The 13,592-nt window shown below is 46.0% G+C and overlaps 1 protein-coding gene across 6 annotated transcripts in view; it reads right to left on the bottom strand.

The window, feature by feature from the left end:
• Positions 1–13,554, bottom strand: part of LOC111139810 (RIB43A domain with coiled-coils 1) — a 14,903-nt gene extending 1,349 nt beyond the window's left edge. For 2 of the 6 annotated variants that reach the window (XM_022492222.1, XM_022492225.1), the window contains exons 1-6: positions 13,305–13,554; positions 12,868–12,959; positions 6,380–6,496; positions 4,966–5,047; positions 4,420–4,764; positions 127–245 (exon numbers count right to left, since the gene is read on the bottom strand). In XM_022492222.1, coding sequence (XP_022347930.1) covers positions 127–245; positions 4,420–4,764; positions 4,966–5,047; positions 6,380–6,496 — 663 coding nt within the window. In that variant the 5' untranslated portion in view covers positions 12,868–12,959; positions 13,305–13,554. The other 4 variants (XM_022492227.1, XM_022492226.1, XM_022492224.1 and 1 more) reach the window with 3 other exon arrangements.
• Between the last annotated feature and the right edge of the window lie 38 nt (positions 13,555–13,592).

Genomic DNA, 13,592 nt, shown 5'->3' with positions numbered 1-13,592 from the left:
AGTTGAAATAAATAAATAAAAATCTTAAAAAAAAAAGGTGGTGTGGGCAAAGACATGGCTAAGTTCCCCATGACTTTGTTCAAGGGGTTGGGGAGAGCCCGGTGCACTGAATGGCCCAGGCCATACCTGGGCTTTGTTGGCATTGGCCATAGCAGACATCATGGCCACGCGACAGGACTCCTCTAGCTTGGCCAGCTGGGCAGCCCGCATGTCCATGGCAAGGCGCAGTTGGTCATTAAGCATATCTACACAGAGAAATATGGCCAGGGCACTATACTTGCCTGCTCCATTCCTGGATCACTCATTCAGCCATTTGTTCAATAAGCTTGGAGGATGTGTGTACGTGTATGCTTGGGAGGGGAATGTCTTAATTGTAGGGATGTGGAAGGAGTTATTCTTTGGGCTTAGGGATAGCCAGAGTAGCAGCAACAAGGATTTCTCAAGTGCCTAAGTGAAAGATGCAGGGAGATGGACCAAGCAAAATCGTACTACCGTGTGGGAAGGGCAATGACAGGTGTATACAGGCATTATGAGAGCTTTCAGTGGTGGGTGAGAGGAAGGCTTCCAGGAGGAGGTGATCCTTGAAATGTGCATTGCATATAGAAAGGAAGAGGAAAGGGCATGCCAAGCCACGTTTTCATCTAGCCACACCGGTGTCCTTGCTGTCTGTAGATCATGTCAAATACTCCTGCCTCAGGGATTTGTAATGAACACTATTCCTGGCTCCTGCTCTCGCTTCCCCCAGGTCTTGCTCAGATATTGCCACCTTGGTGAGGCCTTTGCTGTCTCTCCTACCTAAAATTGCAACCTTCCTGTTCCCAACATTTATCCCCCTTACCTGATTTATTTTTCTCCCTACCATCTGTCACCATCCAATATACTCTATATTTCACTGATGTTGTCTCTTGCCTTTCTCTCTCCTCACTAGAAAGTAGCCTTGGTCCAGGGATTTTGTCTGCTTTATTCACTCCCATGCCCAGAACCTAGATCAGAGCCTGGCACATAGTAGGTGCTCAATAAATATTTGTCAAATGAACGATGGAAACCAAGATACAGTATGGTCTATATCTGAAACTACAAATACTCTGCTCTTGCTGGAGGATAAAATGCAAGTGGCTAGGGAGCTCTGCAGGGGCCAGACTAAGGGCCAGAAACTCGCCCCAAAGGTGGCGGAGAACATGGAAGGATTTTAAGCAAGGGGGCAACACAATTAGATTTGTATTTTAGAAAGCTCCTCCGGGCACCAGTATAGAATGCAGTCAGGCTGGTGGGAGACAGTGGAGGTAGGGAAGGCATCTTGGAGGGCTCAAAGCAAGCCCAATATATAGAAGGTTGCATTAGCAGTATGTGATGAGAGTAAAGAAGAGAGAGAGATTTGGATGCTTCCCAGGGTCCTGGCTCAGGTGGCTGGGTACACGGTGTGGCTACCACTGGAAATAGAAGATCAGAATGAAGAGCAGGCTAGGAAGCATGGATGAATTGTTTAGGAAGGCTGAATTGAAGGTCAGCAGGCAGAGGTGGTGACACGGCAGCTGAAACCAGAACGAGGGCCAAGGGCACCTGAGGTAAGTGTGCAGGGGAGGGAAAGCAGTGTGCCAGGGACCAAGTCTCAAGAAGAAAGGTGGAAAGGAAAAGGAGCCCACAAAGGGCAGACACGGAGGGAATGGTCAGAGAGCTAAGAGCAGAATGGACTAGTACTGAAGCCAAGGAAGAGAGAGGCTCAAGAAGGATGTGATCAGAGTCAAGTGTAGCAAGAAAGGTCCAGGCAAGGAGGAAAGACTAGGAAAAAAGCCTCTTATACTGGATAACACAAAGAATAATATCAGTGAAGTTGGGTGGGGAGAAAGGAGATCTCCCAGGGGGTTGAAGGGTGACTGGAAAGGAAGAAAAGACAGCAAACAGAAGCAGATTTTTCAACAAGTACAGCTGTAAAGGAAGACAGCTATCGCACAGCACCTAGAGGAGTCACGGGGTGCAAGGAGGCTTTAATTTTTTTAAAGAGGGGTTAGACATAAGCATGTTTACAGCAGACACAGAAGGGACCAGGGGAAGGGAAAATGTTGAAAACACAGGGCAGGGGACACCTGAGAGAGCACAGCCTGGGGGTGGGTGGAGGGAGTGGCAGGGATCATTGGGGTCCTCAAAGAGTGCATTATTTGCTCACCCTTTCCCACATTCCATCCAGGCTTAGCATTCTGTTCCTTTGCAAACTGTTCCCCTGCCTCGGGCCTCCAGATCTCTCCCTGTATCCCAGACTGGCTATGTACCCCGTAGGATCATAGAGATAACCCGGCTGCCTGTTGGCCACCTCCTCCTGGCTATAACAGTCTTCTATCTTACCTCCTTGTCTCTGGTCTTCCCCTCTAATCCAGTCCCCACAACAGCTGGCAAAGTTTCGTGTTTAAAACACAAATCATGTGGCCCCAATGGACAACACCCTCTCCGTCCCACAGCTCCTACCTCACTCGGTAGAAGCCAAAGTCTGCACCATGGCCTGGAAGGCCTACTGGATCTGGCCCCTTCACCTCTCTGACCTCATTTCCTATCCCTCAGTTGGTCTACTTCAGCTACTCAGTGGGGAATGGCAGCCCCATTGCCATTCCCCAAACATTCCAGACGCCCTCTCTCCCTCCTCTGGAACTTTGTACTAGCTACTTCCTCTACTTGGACAGTTCTTCCCTTGATTGTTCACATTGCTCACTCCCTTGTCTTCAGATCTGTATTCAAAGGTTACCTCAGTGAGGTTTTCCTTATTTAAAATGGCAATTGTGCATCCCTCTTCCAAAGTCCCCATGTCCCCCGTTTCATGCTTTATTTTTCTCTGAGCAACTATCTTAACCCCCTTATACAGTTGACCCTTGAACAATGCGGGGCTTAGCCAACCAAATCTTAAAAAGAAGGAAAAAAGAAAAAAAAGAAAACCACAGGGGAGAGAAAATACGTTTATAGTATTATATTTATTTTTAAAAATCCACATATAAGTGGACCTGTGCAGTTCAAACCCGTGTTGTTCAAGGGTTCACTGTGTATTTTACTATTTTACCTTGTTTATTGTCTGTCCCCAGGAGAGTGTGAACTCCACGACAGCAAGGATTTTTCTATTTTGTTCACTGTGCCAGGCACAAAATAGGTGGCTAAATATATACTGAATATTGAAATGGTCTTGTCACTCTGCTTAAAACCCTTAAATGGTTAACCACTGCCTATGCAATAAAGTCACAATTCCTTAGTTTGGTGTAGAAAACTCTTGCACATTTTCTCTTCCTCCAAGCCCTCAACCCTAGGCTGCACGAACACTAAACTGTTCATGCATCCTAAACCCTTGGACCATTCATAGCCCCAGTTCTCTACCTCTTGCTTACCCCTCTGCCTAGAATGACCTTTTCTTGACCCTCTCCCTGACTTGGAAAAATTGTAGCCAACTTTCCCGAATTGGTTTCTAACAGCTGACTTGTGCCACCCCCCTATCCTGCCTCCCCTTTCTTGTTAGAATTGACCACTCCCATACTGATGTTCCCTCCATGTCCTATAAACTCTTCTGTCACAGTACCTGTCACAGCACCTACCAGTGTTAAAGCATAAATATTTTCTGATGAATGACTTGTCCATATATCTTTCCTCTTTCTCTAAACTGATTTTCTAGAAGGGGTAATGGTTCCATGGGACTGTGGAGGGCAGAGTGCCTATCTTGTTTACTTTGTTCTCTAATTGTTCATTCAACAATTATTTACTGAGCTCCTGACACTGTGGTAGGCACTGTATGAGGCAGCTGGGATACAGGAGTGGAAATGAGAGATGCGGTTTGCCTTTAGTGAGCTTTTTTGGAGAAAAGACAGACATCCCACAAATACTTCCCAAATCAGTGATATCTCTGACAAGCGGCAAACTGAACAAGATGCTGCAACAGGGATGACTTGAAAGGTGAGCAATGCAGATAGATGAGATGATCCTTGCCCTCGAAGGGCTTACTCTAACAGAAGAGGAGGATGTGGTTGCACAGTGTCATGGTGATAGTAGCTCCTGGTTACTGAGCACTGATGTTTGTGCTTTACATACAGTGTCTCATTTAATTCTCATATGAGCTCTGCGTGGCATGGATTATTATCCCCATCTTAAAGATGAGGAAGCTAAAGCACTGAGAAGAAAATTCATTTGCCTAAATCCAGTGGTAAGTGGCAGAGTTGATAGGTCTGTTTTCACTATGCTGCCTCCACATAATGGAGTTCCAGGCTGACTGGGTACCAATGGCTACACTGTCAGTTACTGAAGGAGGTCGGGGAGTTTGGGGTCTGCTCAGTCTAACCTTTTGACATCAGCTTTGTGGGTAACTGGACCTCCCCACTCCCTGGGCCCTGAACCTGGCTGAGAACGACTCCCTACCAGGCCTCAGGTCTCAGCGTGGAGGGCACAGCTACTTACCCGCGCACTTCTCATCGTCCTGGACTTGCTGTTGCTCCTGCAGCTGCCTCTCCAGGCTGTATCTGAACTGCTCCTGCTGCATTTTCAGGCACATAGCCCTCTCCAGGTCCTCCCCAGCAAAGTACTGCAAGCTGGCTGGGCCACAGGGGGGATCGCTGGGACCAAGATAGGCTGGAAACTCCATCCAGAGTCGGCCAGGATCCCAAAGGTCATATTTTTGCCGATTCTTGAGCTGCTGCTTTTGCTCCCGAAATTCCTGGACTTTCTTGTTCAGCCGACGTGTCCGTTCTGCCTCTTCCTTCTCTAGCATCTGGGCTACTAGATCATACTGTTCCTGGTAGGTACCTGGGGGAGTAGGCAGGAACATGGAGAAGGCCCCACCAGAGAGACCAAGCCCACTCAGCATGGCCTCTGCTCCCAAGGCCCATCTGGTTTGTCCCACCACATCCCAGGCCTCGCCCCACTCCAGGGCAGAACTGCCCTACCTCAGCCCACTCAGGCCCTTACACTATCCTTCTTGGCTTGCCCTTAGCCTTGAGATTTTACCATAAGCTGCCTCTTTGCTCTGCTCTGTTGCCTCTCGAAGCTTTCGCTCTTCCACTTGACTGTTGAGGGCTTTGACATCAACCTGATCCCAAAGAAACAAGCTAAATCAGGGTAGGGGACCAACAGTGGGCCTTGAATACTCGAACACAAACTGCTCAGAACTTACCTACTTCAGAATCCTCCTATAGATCCTCAGTACCTACTGGATAACGTTCTACCACCTGAACATGTTTTGTAAGCCTCTCACCGATCTAGCCTCTGCCTCAGTCTCCAGCCTTATCTCAGTACCTTCTTCCTCTGCCCACCCTCAGAGCTCCGGGCTTACAGTTTGCTGTGCATCTGACGTTGTTTGGAACAAATAGCCTTTGCTCCAGCTGCTCCCTCCACTTGGAACTCTCTTTCTTCCTCTCTTAATCCAAACTCCTATTCATCCTTCAACACCACCTCAGGTCTCACCTTACTGATTCCTTAGGCAGGTGCTACTCCCATAGAATCTAGGACCCACTGTTCACATTATATTGAGGTTTGCCTCTGTTGATGATCTCCTCCACCAGACTGTGAGCGCATTAAGGGCAGAGCCTGGGCCTTACTCACCTTTGTGCCCTACTGCCCAACCCAGTTCTCTGCCCAGAGTGGACCCTGAGGAAATGCTCGCCAACCGGATCTCAATCACACCACACATCTCTCAGCCAACTACTTGTTTATGTCAGGCACTGAGCCACCACCATATGTTAATATTCACTTTCACACTTCCTTTATTTAGCTTCATTTTACTGAGAAGGAGCCTGGAGCTCAGAGAAGATAGGTGACTCATTCAAAGCCACAAATCTAGTAAACAGCAGACCTGGCCCTTGAGCATAGGTATGAGGTCTTTTTCAGAATACCGAGCTGCATCTCCCCCCTCCGCCATCCACCTACCCGGCAATCTGTTTTTTTTCTTAAACTATCAATATTTTCTTTTATTTTGATTGTAATTCCTTTAAAACATTTCAAGATAGTGTAATAGGGAATGCAGTTTAGTGAAGAGTAAGTCCCTCCCATCTCAGATGCTCAGCCTAGTTAAGAGTTTCTTATGTGGCCTTCCAGACAGCATGTAGGCATACTCAATACCAAATATTCTTTAGACTTCTTTTGGCTCCATGTTACCTGTCTCTTGAGAACCAGGCCACTCAGCCCAGAGCTGACTGGCAGAGAGTCAGCTGTCACTGGCTGCTCTTCCCCACTCTCTTCCCCTGCATCCCCAGGCCCCTTCCTTCCCTCACCTGGGAGTAGATGCCTTCTCTCTATCTCCTTCCTTTCCAGCTGGAGGGCCTGCTTAAATCAATGAGGGCTATAACAAACACTGCTACATTCCTCTCTGGGTGCAGGAGTGAGATGACCGCTGGTCCTAAGAAAGTCCCCATTGCCTACTCACCCCCATGACTCGGGTCCGCACATTGAAGAATCGGCTCTGTCGCTCTTTTTCTCGATTTCTTCTAGCCTCGATGGCTGCCACCTCCTTGGGATCTGGGGACAGGTCTACCTTGTACATCTGGAGCAAGGGTGGGGTGGAATAGCCAATCAGTGCTGACCACCATCCTTGACTACACTCCCACTCCTACTCCTTTCTTCCTACAGCACCAGTAACACCAGTTATTGATTCCTACTGATTTTACTTCCTGATATATCTCTGTCCTACATTTTTTCTGTCACCACCCTAATTCAGGCCTCACAATCAGGTGCCAGACAGTATTTTCAGGAGCCTCAGTGGCTTCCCTTGCTCCAGTTTTACCCTCTCTACTCTTTTATCTGCACTAGCAACGATAGTGATCTTTCTGAAAGCCAATCTGGCCATGGCACACCACAACTTAAAAACTTTAAAAGTAACAGGGCACCTGGCTGGCTCAGTCAGTGGAGCCTGTGACTCTCGATCTCACAGTTTTAAGTTCAAGCTCCACGTTGGGTGTAGAGATCACTCAAAAATAAAAAATCTTAAAAACAAAACCAAAAACCTTTAAAAGCAGCATCAGGGGTGTCTGGGTGGCTCACTTGGTTAAGTGTCTGCTTTCAACTCAGGTCATGATCTCAGGGTCCTAGGATCCTGCCAGGGTCGGCTCCCTGCTCAGCAGGGAGTCTGCTTCTCCCTCTTTCTCTGCCTTCCCAGCCCCGGTCATGCTTTCTCTAATAAATAAATAAAATCTTTAAAAAGTAAATAAAAGCTTTAAAGCAAATGGCTCCCCAGTGTTTACAAGATAAAGTCTAACCCCCTTTGGCAGATTTATGATCTGCCTCTTGCTCATCTTTCCAAGTCTCAAGCTCATTTACAACTCTCCCCTGTTCATGTAATGCTCTGTTCGGTTTTCCCCATTCCAGTAGATGGCACCACTACTTCCCCTTTATTTGTCTTATTCTCTAGTCACGTGAAAGGCTAGAGGGCTTACATTTGCCTGTGTTCTTTCACATTTTGGGAAAAGCCCACTTTTGGCAATGTGAGCCAGCCAAAACCACAGCCAAAAACACTTTTGCAAACATAAATCTGATCACGTCTCTCACCTGCTTAAAATCCTCCACTGGCTTCCCACTGCACTTAGAATCAGATCCAAACTCCTTACCATGGGTTTCAAGATCCAGCTCCTGCACACCTTTCCAATTCATCCCACATCACAGTCTCCCTCACTTACAGTCCTCCAGACACACTGGCCTCCTATCAAGTCCTCCAACACAACAACTGTTCCCATCTCAGGGCCTTTGTACATGGTGTTTCTTTGTTCGTAATACCATTCCTCAACTCCTCCTATAGCTAGTTTCAATCCTTTATCTTTTTTTAAAAGATTATTTATTTATTTCAGAGAGAGAGAATGAGAGAGAGAGAGAGAGAGAGAGAGAGAGAGAGAGCATGAGAGGGGGAGGGTCAGAGGGAGAAGCAGACTTCCCGCCAAGCAGGGAGCCCGATGCGGACCTGATCCCGGGACTCCAGGACCATGACCCAAGCTGAAGGCAGTCGCTCAACCAACTGAGCCACCCAGGTGCCCACTATTTGTTTTTTAAAATTTAAATTCAATTAACATATAATGTATTATTGGTTTCAGAGGTAGAGGTCAGTGATTCGTCAGTCATATATAACACTCAGTGCTCATTACATCAGGTGCCCTCTTTAATGTCCATCATCCAGTTACCATACCCCCGAACCCCCTGATCCTTTAAAAAAATTTTTTTTGTGACTGAAATATTTGATGTATAGAGCAAAATATATATAACCCATATGCAAGTTAAGAAGCATGATAGGACACCCATGAACCAACTCCCCAACTTAAGAAATAGAACTTGATCGGGGCGCCTGGGTGGCTCAGTGGGTTACAGCCTCTGCCTTCAGCTCAGGTCATGATCCCAGGGTCCTGGGATCGAGCCCCGAGTCGGGCTCTCTGCTCAGCGGGGAGCCTGCTTCCCTTCCTCTCTCTGCCTGCCTCTCTGCCTACTTGTGATCTCTGTCTGTCAAATAAATAAATAAAATCTTTAAAAAAAAAAGAAATAGAACTTGATCAATATTATCAAGTGTCTTGTGTCTTTTCTCCCTCATCCTTACCCTAAGAGATAACCACTGTGTGAATGTTCACATTTGCTTACTCATAGGCATAAATATACTATTTACAAACTGAGGGTTTACTGGGAGGGAGGGAGGTAGGGGAATGGGGTAACTGGATGATGTAATGGGCACTGGGTATTATGTAAGACTGATGAATCACTGACCTCTACCTCTGAAACCAATAATATATTATATGTTAATTGAATTTAAATTAAAAAGATAAATAAATGTAAAAAAACAAAGAAAATATACTGTGTATGTACAGGACTCCCTGGACAATATTTTGAAACATTTTCTTGTTTTGGAACTTTATAATGTATTATGTAGTATGCATTTTTCTTCATCTTACTTTTTTTCACATATGTTCATTCTATCATTTAGCAAATATTTATGGAGTGCCTACTGTCAGACACTCCTTTAAGCAGCTGGGAGACATCAAAGAACGAAACTGAAAAGAATCTGAGTCTTTGTAGAGGTTACTTTTTAGTGGGGTCAGAGAGACAATAAACAGTACATTAAAGAGTTTGTAAGAAGATGGTAAGTGCTATAGGGAAAAATATAGAGCAGAATAAAGGGACTTGGAAGCACCAAGGAAATGGGGAGGGTTGCAATTTTCAATGTGGAAACCAGGGAAGGCATAATTGAAAAGGTAATATTGGAGCAAATACTTGAAGGTGAAGGAGTCACCCAGGCAAATATCCAGGAAGAGAACACTCCAGGCAGAGGAACAAGTACAAAGGCCTTAAGGTGGACACAAAAGGCACACATTCAGGGGAACAACAGGGAGGCAAGTGAGTGGAGGAGAGGTAGGTAGGAAATGGTATTAGAGAGATAATAGGGGGGACAGAGCATGTAGGACTTTAAAGGCTGTGGCTTTTACTCTGAGAGTAATGGCAGCCACTGGAGGGTTTTGAGCATGGGAATGATGGCTGCTATGTGAATAGACTGGTGTCTAATAGACTGGCTACTGTGTGAATAGACTGAGGGGACCAGAGGCAAGGCTAGAAGCAGGGCGACCAGACAGGAGGCTATTGCAGCTGTCCAGGCAAGAGATGATGGTGAATCATACCAGGTTAGTAGAAGCAGAGATCATGAGAAGTGGTCAGATTCTGGATATATTTTGAAGGTAGAGCCAATAGGACTTCCTGATGGATCAGATGTGCAGTATGAAAACAGTTTTAAGAATGACTTCAAAGATTTGAGCTGGGGCAATCAGAGGGATGGAGTTGCTATCAACTAAATAGTCTGTGTAGGGACAACAGGAGGGGGGGGGGGGGGGGGGGTAGGATCAAGAGGTCAGTTTGGGAAGTGTTGAGTTGGAGAGGCCTATTACATAGCCACTGATAACAGACAGATGGTACAGTGAATTTTATTGTTAGTCCAAAAGATCTGCTGCTTCTCCCACCAGAAGGCTATACATCCGTATCTCATTGCCCTCAATCTTAGCCACGTGGTTGGATTTGCCCTCTGCTGTGGGAGAATTGACATGTGCTATTCCCAAACAGACCTAAGAGCCATGATGTAACTGCCCCTCGCCCCCTTTTTCCTCTTCACTCTGCTATGAGACTGGCAGTGCCCAGCTAAGGGCTGCTCCTTCAGTCTTCGTTCTGGGATGATGACATAGAGCAGAGATGTAGCCAACCCACATCAGATGAGAAGCATGAGTGAGAATCCTTGTTTTTCTAAGCTACTGAGATTTGGGGGTTGTCTGTAACCTCAGCATAATTTAGCTTATCTTGACTGAACAAAGGAATTTAAAGCTATAAAGCTGTACGAGATCTGTAAGGGAGTAAGCATAGATGGTGGATAAGAATGCCCCAGGGAAGATGGGGAGAGGAGGAGGAGTCAGCACTGGAGACACAGGTGGAGTGTCTGGTGAGGTGGGAGGAAACCCAGGAGTGTGGTGTCTGAGAAGCTTTTGGGAGAAAGCGAGCAACTGAGGATATGTTAAAATGAGGATTGAGAACTGACAGGTTTAGTAATGGGAGGGATGCTGATGACCTTAACAGAAACATTTCTGGTGGGGTTGTGGGGATGAAAACCTGACCAAAGTAAGCTCAAGAGAGACAAGGACTCTGCACAAACAACCCAGTTTATTATTTTTTAACCGCAAAAGAGGGAGAAAGAACCTGTAGATTTAAAGAAATATATATACAGGTGGGAAAGTTTCTCTAGCAGATACCTAGGAGTACAAGTGCTAATCACAGGGCATAAGCGTACTTGACTTTACAAGATAATGTTGTTTTCCAAGGAGATTTTACCAATTTACACTTTCACCATAGTGTATAAAAACTCCAGTAGCTCCACATCCTCGGCAATACTTGGTATGGCAGATTTTAATTTTTGCCAATTGGTGAGTTTAAAATTATAATTACCAATTTTTATTGGAATTATCATTATTGCTAGTGAGATTGCACATGTGTGTTTTGACCATTTTTTATTACTCTTCTGTGAAGTGCTCATTGATACCTTTTGTTTATTTTTAAATCAAGTTGCTTGTCCTTTTCTTATTAATTTTAGGAGTTATGTATTTTACATACTAATCATTTCTTAGTTTAAATGTGGCAAAGAGGGGTACCTGGGTGGCTCAGTTAGTTAAGTCCCTGCCTTCAACTCAGGTTGTGATCCTAGGGGCCTGGGATTGAGCCCCAAGTCGGGCTCTCTGCTCAGCACTGCTTCTCCCTTTTCCTCTCCCTCTGCCCCTCCCCGTGCCTGTGCTCTTGGACACATGCTTTCTCTTTCTCTGGCAAATAAATACATAAATAAATAAAATCTTTAAAAAATAAATGTGGTAAACACCTCCAATTTGTGACTTGTCTTTTCATTTCATTGTTTTTAAAATAATATTTATTTATTTTTAAATATTTTACTTTTTTATTTGACAGGGAGAGAGACAGAACAAGCAGGGGGAGTGGAAAGCAGAGGGAGAGGGAGAAGCATACTTCTGCTGAGCAAGGAGCCTAAATCAGGGCTCTGTCCCAGGACCCTGGGACCATATCCTGGGCTGAAGGCAGCCCCTTAACCAAGTGAGCCACCCAGGTGACCCTATTTATTTAATTTTAAAGTAAGCTCTATGCCCAGTGTGGGGCCTGAACTCATGACCTTGAGATCAAGAATCACATGCTCTACTGACTAAGCCAGCCAGGTGCCCCCTCACTTTATTATTATTTTATGGTAACAGTCAATACAGAAAAAGTATGGTTAATACTCATGTAAGTTATGAAGTAACTTACATGACATAACTTACTCATAAGTTATGAAGCACAACAAAATGAACACCTGTGAACCCTCTGCAGAAGCCAGAAAATAAAACATTATCAATACTCCAGAAGTTTTCTGTGTGCACCTACCCATTTTTCACTTTCTTCATGCTGTAATTTGGATGAATTTAAATGTAGTCAAATTCAGCGATCCTTTCCTTTAAGCTTAGGAGTTTTCATTATTTAAGAAATCCCCTGAGGTCATATTCCACTGTATGTTGGAAAATGTCTAGAATTTGGCCTTTCTCATTTAAGTTTTTAATCCATTTAGAATTGCACTTTATATACAGTGTGAGAGGAAGGGATCCAATTTGATTTTTTTCCAAGTTCCATCTCATCTTTTTAAATGGAACACTAGTTCCTGTCAATTATATGAGATTGCTGTCCCTTGGTCATTTTGTCCCCCTAGCCTGATTGTGACTGTTTTTCCCAGTTGAATTCATTTATGGTTCCTCTACTAGATACCATCAACCAAGCTTTCTTACATTCCTGGACTTCTCATTAGACTTTTAGACTCTTCTCAGTCTCCAAATGTCATTTTAAACCATTTTAAACCGTTTTAAACCTGGTTTCAGGAATGGCTGTGGCAACCACCGGATCCTTTCCACATCTAAGTCTAAGCACCAACTCCAGCCAACTCATTCCATTTGTCACCACAATATAATGTCAATGATGGGGAAGATGTGGCAGATGTTTTAAGCTTCTTGGATTGCTAAAGCCATGACCTTGTAATGAGCAGGTGGTATAAGGAGATAGGGGGATAAAAGTATGAAGGAGAAGGATAGAAAATATAGAACAGAGAGGGGAAAGGGACTGCAGGGGCAGAGAGGGGGTGGGCAGGGGAGAGGCAGAAAAGGAAAGGGGAAGGAACCCAACAGGGTAGTAGACAGGAATGGAGGACAGAGAGCAAGAGAAGGGGAAGGAGGAAAGCAAGGGGGGGGGCAGAGTGGGATGGACAGGAGGAAGTGGGGTGGGGATGAAGCATGAGGAGAGAGAAATAAAATGGCGAGATAGGAAGGAGAATGGAGGTGGAGAGCAGTGGCTTAGGGACACTGACTGCCGGGGGTTCACACAAAATACCTTGCTTAGCAACGATTGTCAATTTTGAAGCTCCTAGGTTGGGTGGCTCAGGTCCAAGGCTATAGTTAGGCTACAGCAACAGTGTCTGAACTCTGCTTGGAGAAAAAGGAGGGAGGCAGGGGATAGAGGCATTACCTATGGCCATAGCTTTCCCCAGTCCGCGACCCTGCCGCTCCAGAGTACCCTCATCTCCCTTCACACTCCATCCCCCTTTTCACCCCAGCCCCTTTCCCACAGCACCCCATCCCTACTCCCATTCCACTGCACTTCCAACCCCACTTTACCCTCAACTTGGTCTGAGCTCCCCTAACACCAAATCCTCCCGCCGGCCCCTCCTTCCCTTACAGCCCTCGCTCCCGGGGGTCTTTCCAATCCCCGACCCTGTTCTTGTTTGAACCTTGCAGCCGGCCAGGCTAAAGCCACAGACAAGCTCCGACCTTCCTCTTGCCCTGGAGGGCATAACCCTGCTGTGACTTGTCTCAGCAAGCGTGGTCTCCAGTCCCGCCTGCTTCATCCGATCCCAAAAGGGGCAGCATCCTCCGTCGCTACCTCCTCTACGGGTAGGTAGGCAGGGTCAGCGGTTTGCGTTGCCACGCAACAAGAAAGGGGGGCGGGACCCAAACTCGTGCTTTAAGCTCGCGCCCTGGCAATGGATCAACAAAACTTCCACGACACGCCCCTGGTTCCGCTCTCGCCGGAAGCCGGAAATCCCGTTAGGCCTGGAC

The sequence above is a fragment of the Enhydra lutris genome, unplaced genomic scaffold (genome assembly GCF_002288905.1).
Source record: "Enhydra lutris kenyoni isolate GAN:26980312 unplaced genomic scaffold, ASM228890v2 scaffoldscaffold119, whole genome shotgun sequence".
In the NCBI taxonomy this organism is placed as follows: domain Eukaryota; kingdom Metazoa; phylum Chordata; class Mammalia; order Carnivora; family Mustelidae; genus Enhydra; species Enhydra lutris.
This window is presented reverse-complemented; position numbering and strand designations above follow the sequence as displayed.